Source organism: Ammospiza nelsoni, chromosome 1 (genome assembly GCF_027579445.1).
Source record: "Ammospiza nelsoni isolate bAmmNel1 chromosome 1, bAmmNel1.pri, whole genome shotgun sequence".
Lineage (NCBI taxonomy): Eukaryota > Metazoa > Chordata > Aves > Passeriformes > Passerellidae > Ammospiza > Ammospiza nelsoni.
Genome location: NC_080633.1, coordinates 49,224,664 through 49,248,119, shown reverse-complemented (window position 1 = coordinate 49,248,119; position 23,456 = coordinate 49,224,664). Strand labels below are relative to the sequence as shown.

The window sequence follows — 23,456 nt, the reverse complement described above, 5'->3', positions numbered from 1 at the left end:
TTTCTAAAAATATCCTGCAAGAAATGCCAAAAACCTAGTGGGAATGCTTATTTTCTGTTACTCTCTACAAATTATGAAATGGTTGGAGGAAAAGAAATAGTTGTGTTTATAAATTTGCAGGATGGCGGTGATAGTTTACAGAGCTGCCTGCTGGTCTCCTCTGTGTGCCAGAGCTCCCAGAGAGAGCAGGACTGGAATATTGTGAGAGGCTAAACTCCACTTCTGGTGCAGCAATATCAGCTCTTTTCACATGGCAAGTTGCAGTGTGCTGACACGTGCTGTGTGGCAATTGCAGCCGTGCACAATGTAAAATGTGCTGCAGAAACTGGGAGTCTGATAAAATCAAAAAAACTGAAAGTCATCTCCCGTTATTCTTGATTGGCTTCCTCCCCCCTCCCCAGCAGAATATGTGCTTTCTGTTTGCTGGTTTTGTGTGTCTGCACTGGCTGTTAAACCATGACTCACATGCAAGTCTTGAGAAGAGCTGCCTGTTGTATCAAGACAGTTCAGCACATGGCCATGGCCTGCAAATGAGTCCAACTCATCCTAAAATGATCATTTTTCTGTTAAATGAGCTATTCAGCTGGCAAACACAATCCTGATGAACAGTAAAAGTTGCATTGCTGAGGCAACTCTTTCTTTAGGTTTATTTCTCAAACCATAACCTGGAAATCTCATTTTTCCTCCTCACAAAATACTTCAGAAGAATTTCTTTTGGCAGATGTTATTCAGGGAATAGGATTTCTTCCTTCTCCTCCTCTTCCTCCTTCCATTCTGGATAATTTCATATTTTATTCAGCTTATTAAATGAACATCTCAATTCACTACCCTGGTAAAGCAGGTCACTTTCTAAAAGCACCCACCTAGCTATTCTTTCAATAGTGCTTGACTGTTGAAGTTTTAATTGAAGCAGAAGTCATAGCTAAAAAGCAGGCAAATCTTTTCTCCTCATTCCCTCATTGATTTCTGTTGAAGCAAACAGATGAGCTTATATATAAATATGTATATATGCTTTTTTTTTTTTAATGAAAAGTGCTGGAATTCGCTAAAAAAGGTTAGAATTGAAATGAGTAATCTTCGGTGCATAATGCAATTGTTAATTTTAGCTTCTTGCGTAGGAGCTGTTATGACTTGAACAGCCGGCTCTAGCCTTCATTAGAGAAGAAGCAGGCAGTTTTGAGACAGGTGGAGCTGGATCAAGCTGTGAAAGTGACTTGCTGGAAACTGGTCATTAGCGTTAGAAATCTGGTCCTGTCCATTTTACCCCTCCTTTGTGCCGTGGTCACTGCCGGTGTTATTTATTTCTCGTCTTTTCCAGGTTGACTATGGTGCGTCAAGCTCTGCGAAGGACCAGCATGGAGATTGGCACTCTGGACTGCTAATGGGGACATGGGACTCACGTTGCCGTTGATCATTTGTGTGGACTTAACCAGCAAAGACCAACAGAAGACTCTAGAAAGGCAGTTGGAATTATAGCAGTTTTTCAGGTAAACGGCTTCTTTGGTGCAGCTGATTCCAGTGTAATTGTTTTTGTGAGCACTGTGTAAAGCGTGTAGATGAGCTGCAGGTTCATCTGCCCATGAGGAGCTTGTGCATGCATGTGCATTTCTTGATGAGAATCCTTATCAAATTAAGGGTTATTTAACAGACCAGTTAAAGGTCTCGCCATTCATGTTTTGAATTTTCATCAAAGTAGTTCAAGTTTCAGTTGTAACTGTGGAATAGCCAAAATCATTGGCCTTCTTGGGGAGAGCGGTTGGAGACAGGAAGATCACAAATTAGCTCACAGAAAGGCAAATCAAACATCAGGTTAGTTTCATATTCCATTCCATTTGTTTATGAACCTTATAGCTTGATTTCTTGTGAAGTTCACAGTCCTTCTCAAACTGGAAGATTATACAGAAAATTGTATTTGCTTACAATGTGAAAACAAAAGCAAAAAGGGAGAGAAGTAAGTGCTTATAACTCAGTATGGTTTAGATTTTTTCACTTAAAGCATGGCTTAAAAAAAATAAAGGTAAGTTATACTGGTTCTGTTGAATGTTTAATTTCAAACTTTAAAAAGAAAGATGGCAAAGTGCGATTTTGCTTCATAGCTGCCGTTTCACTGTTGAGAAGTGGCAATATGTTGCAAAAGACCCTCCTGAAATAACTTCACATTTCAAATACAGTTTTTTTTCTTGAAGATGCTTCCTAAGAGAAGTGGATGGGGAAAGAAAAGTTAAATTATTCATGAGTCTTCTTTGACAATTGATCAGTGGGGGAGTGTTCAGGAGGGAGCTGGGGGCAGAGAAAGAGAGAGAAAATAATAGGCTTAACTCTGAAAAGCCTTTAAACTTCTGTACAACAACCCTATTGTAAGCTGAGAGTAAATGCAGTTCAGTTGAGATTTCTTCATTAGAAGTACCTGCCAAGGGCTTTCTGTACAATTTTCCTAGTACTGAAGAGTGACATAGGTTTTGGGAAGAGGCTTAAGGTTTTAATAATTGAGCTGTTGGTTTGATCCCTGAAAATGTTGACCCTGAGAGTTTTATTGTCAAATTTAGAGTTCATACTTAGCTTGAATTATTACCTCTTAAAAAACAGATAAATATATATTTATAGTGGTAGTGAGCACTGTGGCTTCTGCTATGCATAAAACCCATGGCTGAATACTAAAAACAGGGTTGTTGCCCATGCTTGGTTTTTATTTCTGTTTGCTTGACTAAATAAAATATAAAAAAAATATAAGAGGAGGGGAGCATCGAGATGCCACAGACCTAGAATGGATCCTTTTTGCCTGGTACCATTGAGCTTTGTAGTAGAGAATCCTTCACTGTCCCTGCCTGAACCTTGGAAGTCCTGGGGCTGGGCTGGGGAGTCACAGAACATTACCTTAAATTTGCTATCCGCAAAGACTGTTCATATCTGCTTGCTTAACCTGACACAATTCTGTTAACCAGTGTTGTTGATTCAGTGCATCTCTTCAGCTGGGACATACATAGTTTTCCACTTCTGAGCTGCACATTTTGGTTTGTTTATCAAAGGAACTGAAATTAGGAATTAAAAGAAAAAAATAAATTTCACCCCAAATTTTTTTGTGTGTGTGTTTGTGTTGTGGTATCTTGACCTTTCAGGTCACCAAATCTTGTTATTTTAATTTCTGTCTGGAAGAATGTCTGAGCAAGGTAAATTGAACCAAGAGACAGCAGAAGAAGCTGCAAAAGAGCAGGAGACTGCCATCTCTGAAGCCAACCCGGACAACTGTGTTCTCAATAAATCTGAAAGTTCAGAAATAGAGGAGGAGAAGCTCAGTGATTCCAAGACAGAGCTGCAGGTAAGACAGGAATAGTGAATGGGCGTGTTAAATATCAATGTGTTACCATTGCTTTTCCATTTCTGTGAATTCTTTCATTGCCCACACTTCCCCTATTTTTCTTATGATTTTGAGACTATTTCTATTTTTTCCTTTTTAAATTTTTAATTTATTCATTTATTTTATGTTCTTTTATTTCACTATAAAATAAATGCTGTTATTTGTTATACCTTTCAAGCTCTTTAGGCTGCTGTCCATGCTATTACTTTTTCTGAGAAGTTAATTTCTAGACATCTGTTTTAAAGCTTGGTGAGACATTTGACTGTTTTCCCTCTTTGGGGATTTAGAAAACTACCTTGATCTCATGAATTTACAGGTAATACTAATGAATAATTACTTAATGTGTGGTTTGGTTTGTAGGTGTTACTGCCAACAAAAAGTTGTAATGCAAAGCCTAAGAAGGTAATTTGATAAGACGACTTTATCGGATGAGGGGTTTTTAATCCTTTTTGCTCAATCGAATAAAAAAATAAAGGGGGAGACCACAATTTAAGAGGAATTTGGAGAGGGGGAGCATTAACTTAAGTATACCTTTTCTTACATTTTTATTATATGCAAAATTACAGAACACTGTGTAGTGTTTTCTCTTGTTTAGTGTTTTACCTGTTTGTAAAACGAATGAAAATGAACAGAGATGATTCTTGGTTTTCCCTGGTTTCTAAACTGGGTTTGGGGAAGTTGCTTTTGCAGTCAGCAACTGATTTAAAGCATCAGATAGAAGTGATTTAGTCTGTTTATTGGTAATGTTTTCATCATGCCCACTGTCCACTGAAGTGATAACTGCTTCTCTTTTTTTGCTATACCCAGAAACGAGGAGCAAATCAGAAAAAGAGATCCAAGGTAAGGGTCCATCTCTGTTTGGAGTTGCATGCCACAGTGGGATGAAGAATTTCAGTTAAATGTCTTTCTACAATCAAAATTGCTTTCTTCCGTCACTTGTCTGGTTGAGCTTTTTGTTAGTGTTGCAGGTTTTTTCTTGCCCCCTACCTGTATCCTTTTACACAAAGGCAAAGAACTGCCTCCAGATATAATGTGTCAAGCTTCCCTTTATCCATCATAATTTTATGCTGCTGGGCTTGCTGTGTCCTTGTGTTAGACAGCATGTGTGCTTCTATGCACCACTGGAAAAGGAAAACGTCCGCCCCTTTTGCTTTAGTAATTAATGTTTCTGTTGGAATTTTATTTTAATGGAATAATCTTGACTTAAAGAAACAGAGATTGACTAGCTCCCTAAGGGGGGAATGGGTGGGGGCAGGTGTGAAAAGGAGCTTCTAGAAAAAATAAAACCCTAAAAACCTTCTTTTAGTTTTTCAAGTGCAGATCTGTAATACACACATATTTTACTGTCCATATTTCTTGGATATATAGTACTTGAAGAAGGGTAGGGACTCCCAGAACAAACAAAAAAACCCCAAACCAAATGACAAAAGGAGCCCTTGAGTTTATGTTAAATTGCTTTCGGTATTGGACTATGTGTTCTTTGCTGTTACAATTTTTGGTGGTAGTGAGTGAACTGTGGCTGAAATGATAAAAGCAAAAAGAAGCCCACCACCTTCCCTGTGTGGCAAATGTCTTGCTGCTTAGAATTCTTTTTTATCCACGTCGTATCCAGGCATATGCATTTTTTTAGACTGGGTAGGTAATAGTTATCTGGGATATTTGGGAACAGCTGATGTGACTTGGGGTCAGTAGTAGTGTTTTCTGTTTTGTTCTCTTTCTCTCTCATTCAGTCAGGAGCTAAGGGAAAACTTGTGCGGAGTCTTGCTGTGTGCGAAGAGTCAACCCCTCGCCCGGGAGCAGAAAATCTTCATGACAACCAGGTACCCTTGCAATCATTGCTGTTAGCTGCATGGTTGACTTCCATCTCCAGTTGCATGATTGTGTGTTACCTAATTGGGCGTTTAACAGTGTCTTTCTTGGGGGAAAAAATTACATCCAACAATGAACGTGTTTTTTATGGTTCTTATTGGTTTAGCGTGAACTTTAATTTGAAATACTAGTTTTATACTATATCACAGGGTGTTGTTTGCTTTTTTTTCCAGACCCCCTGAAAATTTCAGCAAATGGAAAAGAATTCAAAAGAATTCAGATTTTAAAATTTAAATAAATAGTAACAATCAAAAAGAATATTAATATGTTCTTTTCTCTAAGGCTATCTCTTTCGAGGCTGCACCAAATACAGTTTTGAATATGCTCTGATTTGTGGTTCCTCTAAGACTTCAGTTCATATTAGTGTCCCCCTTCACATAAAATTCAAAGATCCTTCATTCTCTAAAATACCTTGGTAGAGCCAAGGATGCCTCCTACTGAGTGGCATTCATTTTTTAAACTCTTGGTGTAAATTAAACTATATCAAAAAGCGTGTATTTGAGTTTATCTGTATGGGTGGTGTTGTATTCCCAGCAGCTGGTAGAGTTCTGTCCTCTGCACTCCTCACCTCAGACAATAACACTGATGACAATCTTTGCAGTCTAACTCCAGAATGTACACCAAAAAGCAAAAGTTAAGCCTCAATTACTCCTCTTTGCTTGCCTAGTAAGAGCAAGGCTTAAAAAAACCCAGCTAACTAAAACCCAAAATATGATGAACACTGCCTATAATTTATGAGATGTTTATGTGCAACTGAAATCAGCCATCGAGAGAGCTTGAGTAAGTGGCTTCTTGTGAGCTTAGCACAAAAATAAAAATGACATTTAAGTGTACTTTCTCACTGTTTCCTCTATTGACTTGAAATGAAAAAAATCTGTCTCTCCTCTTAGCTCATGAGTAAGGAGAGGTTTTTCTATTTTTTTAATTTTATTGAAAGACCAAAAACCAAGTTGTTTAGCAGCAGGACATTTGCATGTTCTTCTGCTCTACAATGATGCTTATGCAGTAGATGGGCAGGTTATTTTATCAGTTGTTCTGTTGTAGGTAGACGCTTTTTGCTTGACTTGCATTACTCAAAATGCGTGGCTTTTGTTCCAATTTTGTTTGTATTTTCTATTGTTTAATGGAGAACGAGAAGGAGAACAGTATAAAGAGATTGTATTAAGCATTGCTGGTAGTTTACAATGTACTGCACAGGACCTGTACTAAACTAGAGAGAGACTGGCAGGTGTTGAGGCTAAATCCCTATCCTTACACCAGGCAGAGGGGGGGTTCCTGTTTCACACAGCCTTTGGTCTTACCTGACTCACCAGCCTCAGCAAGGATTTCTTTGACCATCTTAAAATATTTATGAGAGATGAAATGTCTTCCTTGACCCCATCGTGTTTTCTAAGGAAGCAATTGGCTTGATGTCATTAATTTGATAGGAATTACATTTTGCTGACCTTTTACTAATGAATGTGGCTCAACTTTGCCATGGAAAGCTGGACCTGCAGGCTCCTCCCCGGGCTGGCTGAAGGATACAGGAAGTTTTGTGCCAACCAAATTGTTTTGCTTTCACTTTACAGGAGAAGTAGCTTATTTTTGGTTTGGATTTTTTTAAATTAATTTTTATTTTATCTTAATGGTTTATAAACCACAGGGAATTAATTATCAGAGAATGTACGGTACTTTGCCAGAACTACTGAGTATGGATTGTACTGCAGACTTGATGTTTGTACTTATATTTGAATACTTGCCTTCATTTTCCTGTATAGGGAAAAAACTTGTTTACCTGTATTACTTGATCTTGAGTGCTTATCCAATGGTTCACTATGTCCTTACTTAAAAGAAATGTTGCCTTTAATGTTATACTATAGACCAAGAAGTGTATTATTATTGCAATTTGAAAATCTATTTTGTTGTTCACTATACTTGTATCAATGTATTTATTAACATTGTATTTTATTATTGAGAAAAATCAATAAAAATCTGAGAAAATACATAGTAGCTTGCTTTCACGACTCTACAGCCCTTTTGTGTGTTTTTTCTAGTGCAGATAAATCAGTATTATGTTACATGTAAAATAGTATTTACTGTATGTTCATATATGTGCTTTTCTGTAAAGTCTGTCATTTTCATCAGTGCATTTTGAAGAACCACTGTGAAGTTTAGGATTAATATCCTGGGAACAACATGGCCAGTTACATTTTTCTCCTGTTGAAAAGATAGCACCACAGTCACTCTGCTCTGGGCAGGGCAGGCAATCAAGTTTATCCTTTGGGGTTATTTGGAAATAGTTGATCCAAAGTTTGTTTGAATGAGAAATCAAACTGCCATTTGAAGTGAAAGAAAGCAGGCACAGCATTAGTTCTCTGAGCACAACTGAGCAATTGAGAAAACATTTCTCAACATATGCTTATCTCAAATGACCAGGAATTCCCACTCTGCCTCTGTAGGCTCAGATTTTGTGTAAGACTGTCAGCCATGACTAAACAGAAGTAGGGATGAAGGGTGGTAGGTCAGGTTAAATTTTGGGTCCAGGTCTTTGTTGCTCTTTTACAATGCTTTTCATCTCAAGTCTTTTGTGCCACATTCAAATTTCACAAATAGTCAGTAATGATTAAACTGAGAAGTTACCAATTTCTGTCTTAACTGTGGCATGTTTATGCTCATGCCTTGTTTTGTTAGGATCTTGTCTTGTCTTGTGATGGCTGATTCATAGTTCTTTAAAGAATTCAGAAATGTAAAATTTGTAATAATTACTGGAAACATCTTTTGAATTCATAATGGTTCCTTAAAAGCACACCCCTTACTTTAAAGTTTTCTATTGATCTTTTGGTATGCTAGTATTCTTAGAAAAATAGTGAAGGAAGGGAATTCACTAGCATTCAAGAAAATCTGAAAATCTCAAGTATTGGTGAATTAGGTTTTCATTAACATGATGTCAAAAAAATTATCAAGCACACATGATTTTCTTCTATTAAAGAAAACTCTTTTACCAGGGAGTTTTATGACAGCTTTCTTCAAATTTGCTTTTTTACACTACTTAAAGCATATAGTTTTCTGGGGTGGCTTTTTTTCTTAAAAATAATAAAATACAGAAGTATGCTTCCTTCAATTTTGTCCAACCAGAATAGGACTTCTTGAAATACATAAATTATGCCATGGTAACTTAAAAAACAATTTGGATTTTGTTGAAACAAAACCAGTATAAAGTAATGTTGTGAGCAGGGAAAGCAAGTTCTTTAAAGAAATTAGAAAAAGCAAACCAGCTTGATTTCTCAAACTGCTTAAAAAATAACTTTTTAAAGCTGAAGCATGTTTCAAAGGAACTCATAGTCTCTGAAATACTGGACTTGTGATGCTTTAGAGAAGTTCACTTACTAAAATGTCCTTGAAAAATCACAGGGCACATTTCCCCCCTTCTGCAGAAGACACATCTGCATATGTATTTAAATATGAATTACCTGATAAGTTAGCAAGCCCTCTTGTATACAATGGAGTATGGAATTTGGTGGCACTCTTTTACTATTAGAGCCAAAAAACTCCATCTACCTGATACTGCACTTATGTGTACAAAACAATTCATATCAACCTGCAGACTTTCTAGTGAAAGGAAAAAAGTTTTCTTTTTCAGATATCTAGCCATTGATCATCACAGAACATATGTAGTATTAAATGATATAATTAAGAAAAGCCATATGAAATGAAAAGTCATAAGGGAGAGCTACTGAAGTTTAGAATAATATAGTCCCCCTTAATAGAAGTAGCCTAAATTTTCTAATATTCAAAATATTAGAGAAGTAGTGCCTACTTACCACTAGAATTTGGCCTCTAAGATATCATCATTCACCTGGCTAAAAAGTGCCATGTTTCAAATAGGAAAGAAATGTATCTGGCTTCAACTTTTCTAGCTACACATAGTTTAATGCTGATATCTGCAGGTTGGAAGCCATGGGAAGCATACTGGATCTTGCCCATAATTTATCTATCTTTTTTCCCCAACAGGAATCAATCCAACTGCAGCTTTCAAGTTTTCCTAGCTTGCAAGAAGAAGATAAATCTAGTAAAGATGACTCCGAGAAAGAAAAAGAGAAGGATAAAAATAAAGATAAAAACAGTGAAAAAAGCAAGATCAGAATGTTATCAAAAGGTGAACTTAAAAATATTTGAATTATTCTAATTACCACTGTAGAAAGGATTGTACATTTTTGCAATTGTACATTATTTGTGTGTATGTACACAGTAAAAGTGTTTTCACACACTGAGAAAATTCAGAACCTAAAGTGTATATGTGTAAGAATGTTTTTCAAACAAATATCAGGTTGGATTTTATTTATTTTCTAATGTAAAATCAATCTTTTGAATGCTTAACTGTGTTGGTATGAACACTTAAGTATATATTTATATCTGTGATTGCATGATAAGTGTATATAGTGCATAAGACATTAATACTCTTTTATCTAGATTAATGATAATATATTGGCATGTAACTTGTGCAGTGTAGGCAGTAGAGGGTAATCCTCTTCGTTATTGTTTGTCTCTCCTGGAGAATTTATCTTAAATGGTGTAAGGAAATTCATCCATGACATTTAACCTGCATTGCCATCTTCTATTATCACCTACCTAGACTTCTTCAGGAAAGACATTTTAGCTAAATTTGGCATTGCTTTTTAAAATCCTTTTATTACTCCATGGTATAAAGTTGCACTGTAATCTCTCAAAAATAATCATTGCCTACCTGGGTGTGGATCTACAGCCAGTGTGAATTGTCATTTGGCTTCAATGGAGTTCTCACAGTTCACGCCAACTTGAGGATGTGTGTGTACATTTGAGTCAGGAGATAATGCTGAAAAATTAATTCTAGCTACTGTCACGCATCCCTATTACCTGCCTACTCCCAGGTGTCATTGGATTTCAGGCTTTTAATGCAAATAGAGTTCCCACTGGCATGATTCCTCATTTGCTGAGTGTACAGCATTTATTAAGTGACGCAAAGAGACATTGATGAATAAAACTTTTCTTTCCTCATTTTAAAATGTTTTTTTAGTTGTTTAAAGGAAGAACTTGGCAAGATCTTAAATGGCATTGAAAGTTTTCTGTGTTATTAAATGACCAGCAATTTCTGGTCATTGATGTAATTGATGCCGTGTTCTCCTTGGAGTTGTACAGAGGAACAGTGAATATCCACCTGGTGCTTGAGAATGTATATCTTTCTTTGATAAACTCCAAATTACTTTTGTTTCAGAGCATATTCTTTCAGATTGTTTCTGGAAAATGGATTTTGATTTATAGCATAGTTAATTGGAACTGTTGAAATGAAATAAATGAGTGGAGGTTGTTTGTTTTTATTTTTCAGATTGCAGTCAAGAGTATACAGACTCAACAGGCATAGATTTGCATGAGTTTCTCATTAACACATTAAAGAATAACCCCAGGTAGGTATTTCATGCATTAGAGCTGACATTCCTGAAATTGTAGCTGGCAGTCTTTGACTTCTCATAGCTATACACTGTGTTTTATTTGTTCTGGAGATGGTTTTGAGGGAAAATGTAAAGGAGGTAGGCTGTTAACTGAGAACAATGGTATAAAAAGTCATCACCTATTGCTTAATTTCATTTTCAGTAACATCTGGTCTTTCTCCTTACCTTCTTTTATACAGCTCTAAGTGGTGATTGCAATAATACATTATAACTATTGTGGTTGGAGATTTGTATATGAATGTAAAGTAGCTTTCTTCTAGCAATGCTGCACACAATTAAAATCCTGTGCTCGGTGCCAAATTCTGCTCTCAGTATTCCCATAGTTTTCATTTGGAGCTACAAGCCCATCTCATTGTTAAATTCGCCTCTGAACATCCAAGGAAAGATTTGTAACATTGTTATACATTGTGATTTTCAATGTTCATTTCAGCTGGATGTGTTAAATAGGTGCCATGTAATTCTGCAATTATTCCCAGGAGAACTGGGAATAACTGGGTACCTAACAGCTTGCCTAACTTCTTGCACAGATGATGGAAGGCCCTTCAATAGCTTTATCTGTGCAAAATGAGAAAGTTCAAAAGAACTAAGGAATGATGGAACTCTCTCCAGCACAGAAATGTGTGGAAATATGCTGGGGACGTTTTGAACGTTTTTGACAAGGGAGGGGAGGGAAAAGGAACATCTGAGACCTTCCAGTGAAAACCAGAGCATTTTGCCTGAGAAATACTGTGGCATTGCCTCCTGGGAACCGGAGCTCAAACGTGATGTTCTTCATTGTGCTCTCTAACTAGATTGGATGTGTCGAGCTTTTTTGCAGCAAATCAATGCCTTCTGGAATTCCAGTATGTCTCAGGAAAAATGTTTAAAATTTCTGTTGTTAGCAGCTCTTCTTGTAAAAGATCTGGCTTAGGTGGAAATCTCATTTTCTATCAAAAAAGGTTGAAAAAAGACCAAAGCTATCCATAGCAGTGAGAGTCTTTCTGTGCAATGCATTGATTGCAGCCTGTGGCTGAAAGCACTCTCAAACCCCATAGCTGAGCTCACAGAAGAGTGAAATCTGTATGTCAGTCAATGTGCAGAAAAGCAGGCTTTAGTCGTTTGCAGATGATCCAGGGTAAAAAAAAAGCAGGTTTGATTTATAATCAAGATGACTGACAACACTTGCAAAATAGCCTTGCTAACACCGTTATATGAATATTTTCCTCCGAAATGTCTGCTCGTAGTTGATGGTGCAAATCCTTGCATTTCTTTTTGACAGGGACAGAATGATCCTCTTGAAAATGGAACAGGAAATTATTGATTTTATTAGTGACAACAAGTAAGTTGAGTTCCACGCTTGGTTTGTTGAGTCCCGTGCGCGTGCCGCAGCGTGCGTTGTGCGAGGGACGCGCTCGTATGGACCGCAGTGCTCCTGAGGGCTGTGACTGGCACGCTGCAGGAGCAGGCTTCTGTCTCCTGCCACGTGGTGGAACTGCTTGAAATAAAGTAGATATAAATGAAAACCTTTTGCTTTTCATTGTGTTGTAATTGCACTGGCTCTGCTCATTTAGATCCAAAAATGTAATTAAAGCGTTGAGTGTGGAGGATAATCAAATATGTTATCTCATGGCTTTTCCTTTGTGCTGTGTTATTCTAATGCATTGGAAAATAAAACTGAGCTTAGGTGGAGGGATTCTTGCTACTGTGTGGTCTTTATAATAAAATAGTCCTGCATCTTTAAAATTAGAGAGTCAGAATAGCAGCAGAGGAAAGAATTATGCTGACAGGAAATAACCATTTTGTCAGTAATAGAGGGAAAAAGGGGTGTTTACCAAACTAGATCTTTCCAGAATTGCCCTGCATCTGACCTTTGGGAGAAAGGCAGAAAGCTGTTGCCAGTGTCTCAGCAAATCTGTAGGATTGGTTGCGCAGGGAGCGTGAGTGTGTGTGGGGGATTGGGGGATGAGTTCCTCCCAGCACTCAGAACTCTGACTAGGCACCGTGAAGCGTGAGCTTTGTTTGTCCCAGGGTTGTTTGTTTGCACATGGAAATGTACTTATTAGAAATTCTAGAATTAATTCCTTTTTTTTTTCTTTCAGACTTTCTGTAGCAAACATTTATATGTAAATGCATCACAGAGAAGTCTTCAGTGAGATTTTTGTCCACTGAATTGTCAAATGTATTGCTGTTTTCATTTAATTATGGCTTAGAGGGAAATTTAATTATCAATGCTATTAATTTCTTTTGTTTATAGTAATCACTATAAAAAGTTCCCTCAGATGTCGTCCTATCAGAGGATGCTAGTGCACAGAGTGGCAGCTTACTTTGGAATGGATCACAATGTGGATCAGACTGGAAAATCTGTGATTATCAACAAGACCAGCAATACAAGAATGTAAGTAACAATGCTGTTGTGTTTTTCTTTGTTCCCTTTCTCAATTCAGGAGCTGGTTTGTACCATGACTATGTGGTGTAATTTATATATATATATATATAAATTTTTGTTTGTTTTTGTGGCAGCAGTGAGTGCTGTTTATTGTTTTCTAGATTGGGAAGGGAGGACAGGGTTCTCATGGTGAGGTTATCTAAGGTGATAAAAGTTACATGAGGAGAAATCAACCTAACTGGTTTCTTGCAAGAAAGCAAGGTATCTTGGAATGTCACTTTTCCTGATTTCTTAGTGCCATCACTTTGCTACAGAAGTGAGCTCTTTGCTTTGGAAGTCACCTGATACCACACAGATACATCACAAATAGCCCAAATGTATTTGGAAGATTGCCTCTTTCCTTGTTCTGGCTCTGCCTGCTTCAAGAGTCATTTTCTGCCCAGCCTGACTATTTAGGATTTGGTTTCCCTCCACTGCCTGGCAGAGGGAAATGGTGATTCCTTCCCTTTTCTTCTCCTCCCATCTTGATTCCACTTTATTTTCCCTTCAAATCTCACTGTTTGACTACAGTGTTTCTGTGAAATACAAATTCCTTCTGATGGTTCAAATGCATTGCAGAATTCCTGGCAGGTTAAACCTGTTCTGATGTAAGTTCTGTGCTTCTCCATGGACTGGTTAAAGCTCTGTAAGGCAAAACTGTGTCAAGGTAACCAAAACTCGATATGAGCTGCGGTGATGGATCCATGCCTAATCACCATCACTTATCCTGCCATGAGCCACATGTCTTAAACATAGCCTTCCTGTCCCTCTCTACCTATGAGCTACATAATGAAGAGGAAGTAATTACAGCTGGGTAATGAAGTTTTGGTATCTGGTATTGGAACAGGAAAGCCCCATTTGAAAATTGTGTACTTCCTGTATTCAATTAGTAGGAGAAATCTAAACATTTGTTTTATTTATATATCCAGTAGCTAGGCGATTTATTTATATCCAGTTGCAGAAAGCATTTTCTAATGTTGTTAACTTCTCCTGTAGAAGGGTGGAAGGACTTGGGAATGGTGCTGTGCAGGGCTGGGAGTTGGATTCAGTGATCCTCATGAGTCCTTTCCAACTCAGCTTATTCTGATTCTGTCACTACCAAATTCTTCGAGATCAATACACATTGGTATTTGCTATTTCACTGAGCCCTGAAAGTCTTCTATCTGAAATTTAAGATAACGGGCAGTTTATTTTAGATCCTTTTCCTGGGCTGTCCCTGAGATACTTGGATATCTGTGAAACAGTATTTGGGCATTAATATTTTTAAAGGTTTGAGTAGGGTATGCACTCACAGTTTGATTTTCAGAAGTCAAGAGAATTAGAGTAGCTCAATAAAACACCCAGGTTGCAAAGGCTTAGCCTCAGGGTCTGATAATACCTGCCCCCTACAAGGGCTGTCTTTGGTTTTGAGTAAGAAAAACCTTGGTATGCAGCAATCTGGTGTTCAGTTTTGAGCTGAAAACGAGTCCCCTCTTAAACAGAACACGATCAATCATATTTGAATGCTCTTTAGGCATTCCTCTCTCTTTTACAGTCCTCCCTTTTCCCTTCACATCTTTGTCACTGGTGTAGTGAACCAACTGCTACAGACCTTTCCTTGCAGCATTGCCTTCTCCTGGTTGACTTGGTAATGGAATAACACTAACACATTAATATCTGTAAATGCCTTGCTCTGTTGTGTGGCTTTCATCTCACAGACGGGCAGCACTGGAAGCACTGTTGGAAATGCTTCTGGAGAGGACACTGAAGCCTTCTTCAACAGTCAGGGCTTTATCTGAGTGCTCTGGTGAAGCTGTGGCTTCATGCATGGTGGGAGTGAGCAAGCAAGGCCATTTGCTAGGTATGAACTGCCCTTCTTGCAAGCTCAGCAGGCAGGCTCTTGTAGGGATATAACAGATCAAATGGCCTTTTCAGCTGTGCTCTTGCAGGCTGGAGATGAGGCCGTTGAAGATTGGTGCTGACACCATTCCTGTCTAGATATTCCAGAAATAAACATAGGGGTTTGCCCCTCTGTTGACTGTAATTACAGCTGTTTTGCAAGCACCACACAAGCCACAAGCTGCTGCTTTCTTCCCTCTTCAGTAATTTGGTGGTAGGTAACTGGATTATGTGAAGCCTATATTGCCTTGTGGTTTTTCCAGTGTGTTACTTACATTATTTTGATATTACCATAAAATAAAGCTTTTGTGAAGTGGCTGTTTCTTTTCATAACTGGAGGAGATGGCATGTTTTTTTTAAAACGTCCTTGGCTCTGACAGAAAATAGTTTGTTATTATCTGGCATGAATAAGGGCTGATGAGATTTTATTATCCTCAGCAAATATTGTGTAAGTTCCACATCTGAAAGCGTCTAATGTGATTTCATATGTTCTGCATTTCACTGCTCTCAGAGGAGACAGTTTTGTGCAGTTTCAAATCAACACCAAATACTGGGAATGTGTTGACTCTATTAATTACTGCTTGGACAGTATCCAGAATACCGGAGAATCTGAAGAGCGTCTGAAACGCTGTTCAACGTGGTTATGTTGTGCTGTAAGCCTGAGCCTTGATGGCTTCATGTGAATTTATGGAGAGGCCCCACAGACAGATGCTCTGAAGATTTGCATTTGGGCAATAAATTATCTCTTTATGGCATGTTGTTACCAAACTACTTTAGCTACTGCTGTGGAGAGAGAAGAATATTCTTGCATGCTCAGGAATTCATAAATTCTGCACTGGCTGTGACTTCTGTGCTTGTTTGAGAGGAGCGTATGACTCTGCAGTGTCGCCCTGTGGGCTTGAATAAGCACCTTGTGTTTATTTCTTTGGCTGAGTGAGAGTTCATGTCACATCTCTGCTCCCACTTGCAGGCGATGAGTTCTTCCCTGGTTGCAGGTGATGAGTTCTTCCCTGGCCCCTGGCAGTGAGGTGCAATATTTCTGCTCAGCAGAGACCTCCCATGATTGCTGCCTGCAGGTGCTTGGAGGTGCAAGTGTCAAAAGAGTTAATGGTTTTGAGATGAAAGAGCTGGTTGGAAAGCTCTGGTATCAGTGTTCCTTATGGGTGCCTTGGAAAGGCGTAGTGTGTGTCAGTCAGGGGATGAGCATATGAATGAAGCAGATCAGGGCATTTCCTGGCTTTCATCAACTGGCTGTCCTAGGGCAATGTGCATCCACTTTTATGTACCTATGCCTGTAAAGTACCTACTTTACAGAGGTTTGGAACATGAGAAAGTGTTTATTGAAGAAGTCATAGCTGGAGGGAGGGCTGCGACTTCTCCTGTTCATCCGTGCTGCTTTACAAAGAGGGGGAAAAAAAAAAGATGGTAAAAATTCATTAGGATCTGAATCTCTGGGAGTGCTATCCTGCAGCTTTCATGAACTCTCGGTGAAGTCTCTCTTAAAAATGCAGTCAGACAATAATGGCAATTTTTCAGGCCGAAGAGTATTTATAATGAAGAGCTTACTCTAAGAATCTAAGATGCCTTTTTTTTTTCTTTAATTTTATTGGAATGTGAATGAAGCCTGCTGTTTTCAGTGCTTTTTTTTTAAGAAATGAAATGTTAAAAGACAATGAGGACCTCAACCACCTAAGTGTTTATTGACCTTAATAAAGTTAAGTCTCTGTATTCTAGCTTTCATTAGAGAATAGTGGATTTTCAAAACCAATTTTCCTTTCATATGAAGTGCTTACAAAGTCCTGCCTAACTAAATCAACCAATTTTTGAAATCTTATTCTCAGCAGTATATATGAGAAAAATTGATTAGAAAATCAAGGAGGATTTTGTTGTTATATTGTTTCCATAGTCAAAGAACTCAAATACTACTTAAAATGGGAAGTCTGCCTTGCTCAGTATGAAACTGCTCGTGTCACTGTTCTAATGTATATTTGTCTATCATCTGTGTCTGCCTGTCATCTATCTAAAGATGCACAGAAATGTATGGGGAACTTAAGAAAGTGAAATTTGATATAAAGAAGTTTGGAATTGAGGCAATATGTTGGGGCATCCTCTTTTTGGGGGCAAAAAATGTGTACGTGCCACCTTCTGTTCTGTGTATTCCTCGTAATTCCTATCAAACAACTGGAAGTACTTCAAGGTTTTTTGCAGACCCATTCATATTGTGAACTGTATTAGTTCAATCAGATTCATTAATTTGGTTATCTGTAGCTAGGTGGAGAAATGTAGGGGAAACATGTTTGGTGTGCTTGGTAAATTGAAAGGGTTTTCATTTGGTTGAGATCATCAGCCATGTGACAAGCATGTCTGTACCACAGCCCACACATGCATTCATGTACTTGTTTTATAGACATGTGAGTGGCAGGGCCCATCAGAATCGAGAAGGTGGGAGGCTTATGATATATAATGCTGTGTTTAGACATTTTCATATATTCTGAGGGTGTTTATAGCTATTATGAACTTCATACCGATGCTCACATCCTCAGTTCTGACTATTTTGTTTTTCAGGAGTATTGTGAGTTATAATCCTTGTGATGCATGGGTTTTTTCCTACTCTGTTAATACTATGCTGGCTCAGTTGGGCTGTGTTTTGTTGTCTTTGAGATGCTTCAAAAACTTTAAGAAATATTAAGCTGTTTTGTGCATTACAGGGGTTCCTTTTAATCTAGAAATGAACTATATCAGCAAAAGGAGACTTAATGTTCAAGTTGTACTTTGAATAACCTGCAAGGCTTTTGTAATTTGGCATACAATCTATGTTATTCTGCCTCCTCTGTGTAAGAGTGGTTTGAATCAAAAGCAAAAAAGAAAAGTTCTTGTTTGGTTTGTATTGTGTATTCACTGAGTGATTTTGCTGTAGATAACATCTATATTAGTAGAGGTGCACTGTAACAATATCACTATCTTCAGAGTCTGAACTTTTTTACAGGATCCTACAGGCATGTCAGTAAAATGGCATTCACTGAACATGGCAATTTCAATGCAGAATTGATTCTAGAATTTCTTTTACACAAGGCTGAAGTGCCAAGAAGGCTTTCTTGAGATACCAAGTGTTACAGCCTTTGGAGCATGCAGAAAAGTACACCTTTCCCCTTGACTGAGTAAGGTATTCAATGTAAATGACTTTAATTTCTTTCTAAGCTATTGTTTGGATGGGACATTTTAGCAATATGGGAGTAGTGACAAATATATACCTGAAAGTGAATACCTTTTTTGTGAACTCTCAGTCAAAGCAGTTTGATGTTTGCCAGAGCATTTGAATAACAGTTTTGTTACCCTCCCTATTGTAAACCAGAATGGTTACCTTGCAAATGGTTTGCTTAAATTCCATCTGCATTTAAGCACCTTATGCTATTCTTAATTATCATATATGTACTGAGAGGAATGATCTCATGAGAGCAGAATTGCTTTTATGAGCCACATGATGCATGAAAACATACATGAACACCCTTATTTCTGGTTTCATTATTTTCATTGGAGTCTGGCATTGCATTTTTTTCTCTTAGAGGGCCTATGGAGTCAGAGGACCTTGTTTTCCTGTTGTACTTACCTCTTTTCCATCTTTGCTGCAGAAGAGTTACTCCTTGACTATTAAGAAATAAACAGAAACTGGAGATATCCAGATGTCCCCACTATATACAATTTCTGTTGCTCAGTCAGTATTACCATGTTCTCTGCTACAAATCTGTAGAGAAATAAAAGGGTGCACAGTAGATGTATGCAACTAAAACAAAGAAACTGTAGCTGAGAAATAACACTGTAATTGGCTGACACATTTTGGATTAAGATGAACTAATATGTAATGTGACTAATAATTCAGTGAGAACATCAATAAAAGAATAATGTATAATAAAAACTTAATTTGCAGCTACACTGTAACATGTGTAGCATTTAAGTAACAGATCACATTGGTTTTCATAGATTTGAGGGTTTTTCATTATAAAAATAATCAGTTTACTTCAGTCAGAGATTCAATTATTAACATGATTAGAAAAAAAATGTTTATTTTGTTAATGATAGTTGAATTATGAGAGCTTTTTATTTTCAGCAAGCATTCTGTCATTTGAGTCATATTTCTCTTTTGCATGAAAGATACAGATGAAAAAACATAGATTCGTAGAACACTTGAAGCTGAGTTGAATTTGACCCTTAAATACTGCCTTCATTCTTTCTTCAGTGTAAACTGTATATTGGACCCATAAGAATTTACTTATTCTGTAAATGAGATGTTAGGGTTAATGAACCAGTTCTAATAGCCCCCATATTAAATTTTCATCTAATGTAATTTATTAAAACTAAATTGTTTATAATGAAGGTGGACATGTGCTTTTTACAGCTGTTCTAAGCTGTGATGAAACACTGGTCAAGTGTTAATCAGAAGATATCTATGTTATATCTTCTTCTATTTTTTTTTTCCTTTTAATCTTTTTAATCCACTCTACTTAATAGTATAAGTTTTACTAAACCTAGAAGGTTACTGTCACCTGCTTTGTGTGGGTAGATGGAAGGTTGCCCAGGAAGGGAGTGCTATGGAATAGCAAGTAGGTAATTTGGTTGAAGGAAGCTCATTCTTGCATGAGTAATTAATCCTTATGCTCCTTCACGCTGTAGTAAGAAAGTGCTCATTAATCAAGATGCTGTTTGGTCACTTACACTTTCATATCACTGGGGAGAGATCTGGAAATCTGAGATGACCCCTGTGCTTTCCTCAGAGCTAACAGTGCATCCATAGTAGGTGAAGTAATGGTTTTATGTCTGAGCATTTCAGAAATAAGGCGTTGAAATTTCAGCAAGTAAATTTTAGAGGTGGTTTAGATTTATTATATAATTGTCTTTTGCAATATTCTGTAGCCTGCCACATTTTTTAACACCGGAAATAGGACTCATAGAAATGTAAAAAGTATTACGAGTTTAGAGAAGTCTTTGTCCATTGTTTCAGCTTGCTGTTTCCAGGATAGCCTTGTGAGGCTGTCTCTGACAGTTTATTAGAAACAGGCCCTCTTCTTCAGGCCAATGATTGTTCAGAGTATGCCTTCTGATCCACGAGTCTTCCTGCTAGAGTTGGCAAAAATGTTCGTGGCATGAAGCAGAAGTCAGAACAAGAATTTGTTATGGTATTAATGTGTATTTGTGAGGCATTTCCAGAGGACTGATAGTTTCTTTGTTAGTCTGCTGGATTTTGGTGAACCATCTTCAAATCTTCAGCAGTCTTCAAATCTTGATTTTGCTTCCTTTTTCTCTCTCTCTTACGTGTTAATTTTTGAACTTCTGAAATAGAGAAGTGTAATTTTAAATAGATCACAGCAGTTATGCAACACTGTAATTTTCAGCCACTTACAGAATATGCCACATCCTTAAAATCAGATATTAATGAATTCCATAATAAACTGTGCTACCACTTTTGAGCCTCTATTAGCTGGAAATAAATTGGCACTGTGCAAGATGTTCAGTCTCAATAGACACCCTGAATATCAAGAATTAAATCCAACAGGGGAGAAAGCAGCAGAAGCCCGTCCCTCAGTAAAGAAATAATCTTAGTTTGATCACAGGAGGACAGCAGAGCATTTTGAAGCTCCTAAAATGGTCTCTGCCTGAGAGAGGATGTTGTGCTTCTGCCCTGTCTATCAGAAGAGCTGGTATTTGCATGTTCCCTTGGCCTGCAGGCTTTCTCCCATGTGTTCAAAGCCTGTGTCCTGGCCCAAGGATACTGGGCAAAATATTGAAGTTTGCACTCCAGCAGATGCTCAGGGAGCCAAGTACTGTTTTTGCATCCATATCTTAAAACAGGATGATTTTCTGGAAATAAGTTTTAGGAAAGCTTGTGAGGGTCATGAATTGTGCAGTGATGCCTCAACATTAGATTGCATCTTTGACATCCCTCAGAATCTGACCCCCTGTTTGTTCCACACACAACATAATTTGGCATGAAAAAGATTTCTGTAGAATCTTGATGGATGGGCAAAGGTGACATAATAAAACCTCATAGGCACTGAAGGAAAAATGCTTCCATTATGCATTCCTGCCTCCTTTTTTCAGTCCTTCCAGACTTATTAGCAACCCCAATTAGAGGGGAAGAATGCCTGTGAAAATAACTTGTGATTTTCTACATCCCTGTTTAATAATTGCTGAACATGTTTAGAGGCCAGCTGCTGTTCTGAAAAAAATTATAAAGAATATATGGTCTTATTCTGGGAAAGCAGAGCATTTGGATTTTGTAGATTCCCCCCTTCGTCCCACAGAGAAGGCAGCACCTTGAAGAACCATCTTGTACAGGATTGATTTTTCTTTTATAGCTTTTTATGTGCTTTTACCATCATAACAGAAGTTCTTAGTGACTCATATGATAAAAGCAGCAATCTGTTAATGAGGCATTTACCTTCAAATGCTTGCAATGCCATCTTGAGTGGTTTTAAGTATTAAGTTGTGATAATATAACTGTAATGTACTTTAACAATTATCTCTATTTAAATTCCCATTCTAGCTTTTTGAAACCATGTTTTAGCATCCATCAGACCATAAACACATGAAACGTATTTGAAGGGTGCAATTTCAGGCCCTCGTTCTTGAAAAATGTTGTTCTGATAGAATTTAATCTACTAATTTAAACTGATGGGCTGGAATTCTGCCTTTTTCACTAAGTTGGGTGATGAACCTTTTGACAGTGATTATATTTGCTTCCATGGTCTGTGAATTCTCTAACTCTCAGATTATGTTCCTGTGCCTCCATGATCAAAACAGGCATTTGTACTGCAGATAGAATAGGGTTTTGCCCCTCAGGGTGCAAAGCAAAGAAACAGTAATGCTTGCATAGTTTTACTATAGTGGTAATGCAGAACCCTAATAGAGCCTTCAGCCTAAAACCAAAAAAAAACACACAGCAGGCAGATATAGTAGATATTCACAAACTAGCACAGCAGGGAAGGTCACCATACTGTGTCACAGCATGCCTTCAAAATAGAGGCCAATGTGATGTTGGACTGAGCAATCCATTTAATTAAAGACAAGTGTAAATAACAGGAAAACACTGTTGAACCATCAGAGCACCTGCATAAGAGTGCCCCAAATCTTCGCGACTTCTTTGAATCCTGTCTGCAGCAGTGACTCTCTCCCGCTCTTGCTGCTCTGTGGCTTTCCTCATGGCATCCTTCTGTAAGATCCTTTTGGTCAGTTACTCATTTTGTTTGCCAGATGGTGATTCTGAGAGTACCCCAGGTGGCGCTTTTCCCACTCCTAGCCCCATTACCATACCTATTTTTTGGTTTTTGTTGCCATTCATTCAGGAGAGGAATATTAACCTGCTGCCCTATGTAATATGCATTAAATTAACATTGCATTGCAAATACAAAGTTCAATTTTTTTGGGCTCCTGCCCATCTCAGTGATCTCCCCTTTTGAACTTGCATTCCTGTGTGGAGTTCTTTCAGACAGCTGCCTGGCTATTACCTGTGAGGCTTTTGCAGATGACATACACTAAGTGCTTGCGAGATTTTTTAACTGCATCAGGCACTGTAATGGCAAACCCATCTTTTCCACACATGGTGAGGCTGCTGCTTCTTTTGAAAGGCATCTTGCAACAGCCTGTGTGCTGTGGGGCTGTCAGAAACATATGCCTCATAATAAAGATTTATGTGCTGTATAGAAATCAGCCCTGACAATACCAGACTGTTTGTGAGCTGTGCTGATGCAGTGACTAAGCCTTCAGAATTGTAACATTCAAAGCTCTTGCTTGTCTCTTTCCATTTATCCTTTTGGTGTGGAGTCTGTTCTTCCTGACTCTTAGACAGTTATTTCAGAGCTAATTAACTTATTTTAAATGAGTGCAGGCTTTTTTTCCCCCTAGTATTTCATTTCTTATCTCCTGTGCAAATAGAGGTCTATGAAACTGCATTAGTTTGCTTGGCAGACTCAAGGAAATGCCCTGCTACTTCCTTAGTCTGTGTATCATAATAGCTATTACCATTCTGCAATATGTTATTAAAATCCGTAATTTGATTAAATAGTGAATACCTGGTTAAGGTAGTTAGAGCTTGGGGTTTTTTCATTACCACTTACAAGGGCTGACTCATAATCAAAAGCGTTAAATGAGCATGTAATGAGGAATTCTCCTTAAAGAGTCCGTGTGAAAAATATGCGTGAGGGATGAACTCTGTTTTCTGTCATCCAGAGATAAATTGAGAGGAACTCTTCTACTGAAGTGAATGGAAGTAGCTCACATTAAAATCACCATAATGATAGAAGAGTAAAAAAATCATCTAATGCCATCAAAATCTTCTTTTATTTTCCTTCCTGAAACACATAAATACTTTGCTGCTTACTCCAGCTTTACCATTTCCAAAATACAAACTTAATTGTAAGGAATGAGTCCAGAAAAGGACCTTTGGGGCCCTGCTTTAGTAAGAACTGCCCACAGCTTTTAAGGAACTATAACA

General features: G+C 37.8%; 1 protein-coding gene across 24 annotated transcripts in view; it reads left to right on the top strand.

Moving 5' to 3' along the window:
- The window catches only part of ARPP21 (cAMP regulated phosphoprotein 21), a 197,198-nt gene that overhangs the window by 91,132 nt on the left and 82,610 nt on the right, over nucleotides 1-23,456 (top strand). For 13 of the 24 annotated variants that reach the window (XM_059488340.1, XM_059488500.1, XM_059488472.1 and 10 more), the window contains 9 exons: nucleotides 1,319-1,487; nucleotides 3,117-3,316; nucleotides 3,716-3,757; nucleotides 4,163-4,195; nucleotides 5,086-5,175; nucleotides 9,215-9,359; nucleotides 10,566-10,644; nucleotides 11,948-12,007; nucleotides 12,923-13,063. In XM_059488340.1, the coding sequence (XP_059344323.1) occupies nucleotides 3,155-3,316; nucleotides 3,716-3,757; nucleotides 4,163-4,195; nucleotides 5,086-5,175; nucleotides 9,215-9,359; nucleotides 10,566-10,644; nucleotides 11,948-12,007; nucleotides 12,923-13,063 (752 nt within the window). In that variant the 5' untranslated portion in view covers nucleotides 1,319-1,487; nucleotides 3,117-3,154. Of the gene's footprint in view, nucleotides 1-1,158; nucleotides 1,228-1,318; nucleotides 1,488-3,116; nucleotides 3,317-3,715; nucleotides 3,758-4,162; nucleotides 4,196-5,085; nucleotides 5,176-9,214; nucleotides 9,360-10,565; nucleotides 10,645-11,947; nucleotides 12,008-12,922; nucleotides 13,064-23,456 lie in introns of those variants that run through there. The other 11 variants (XM_059488495.1, XM_059488487.1, XM_059488481.1 and 8 more) reach the window with 5 other exon arrangements.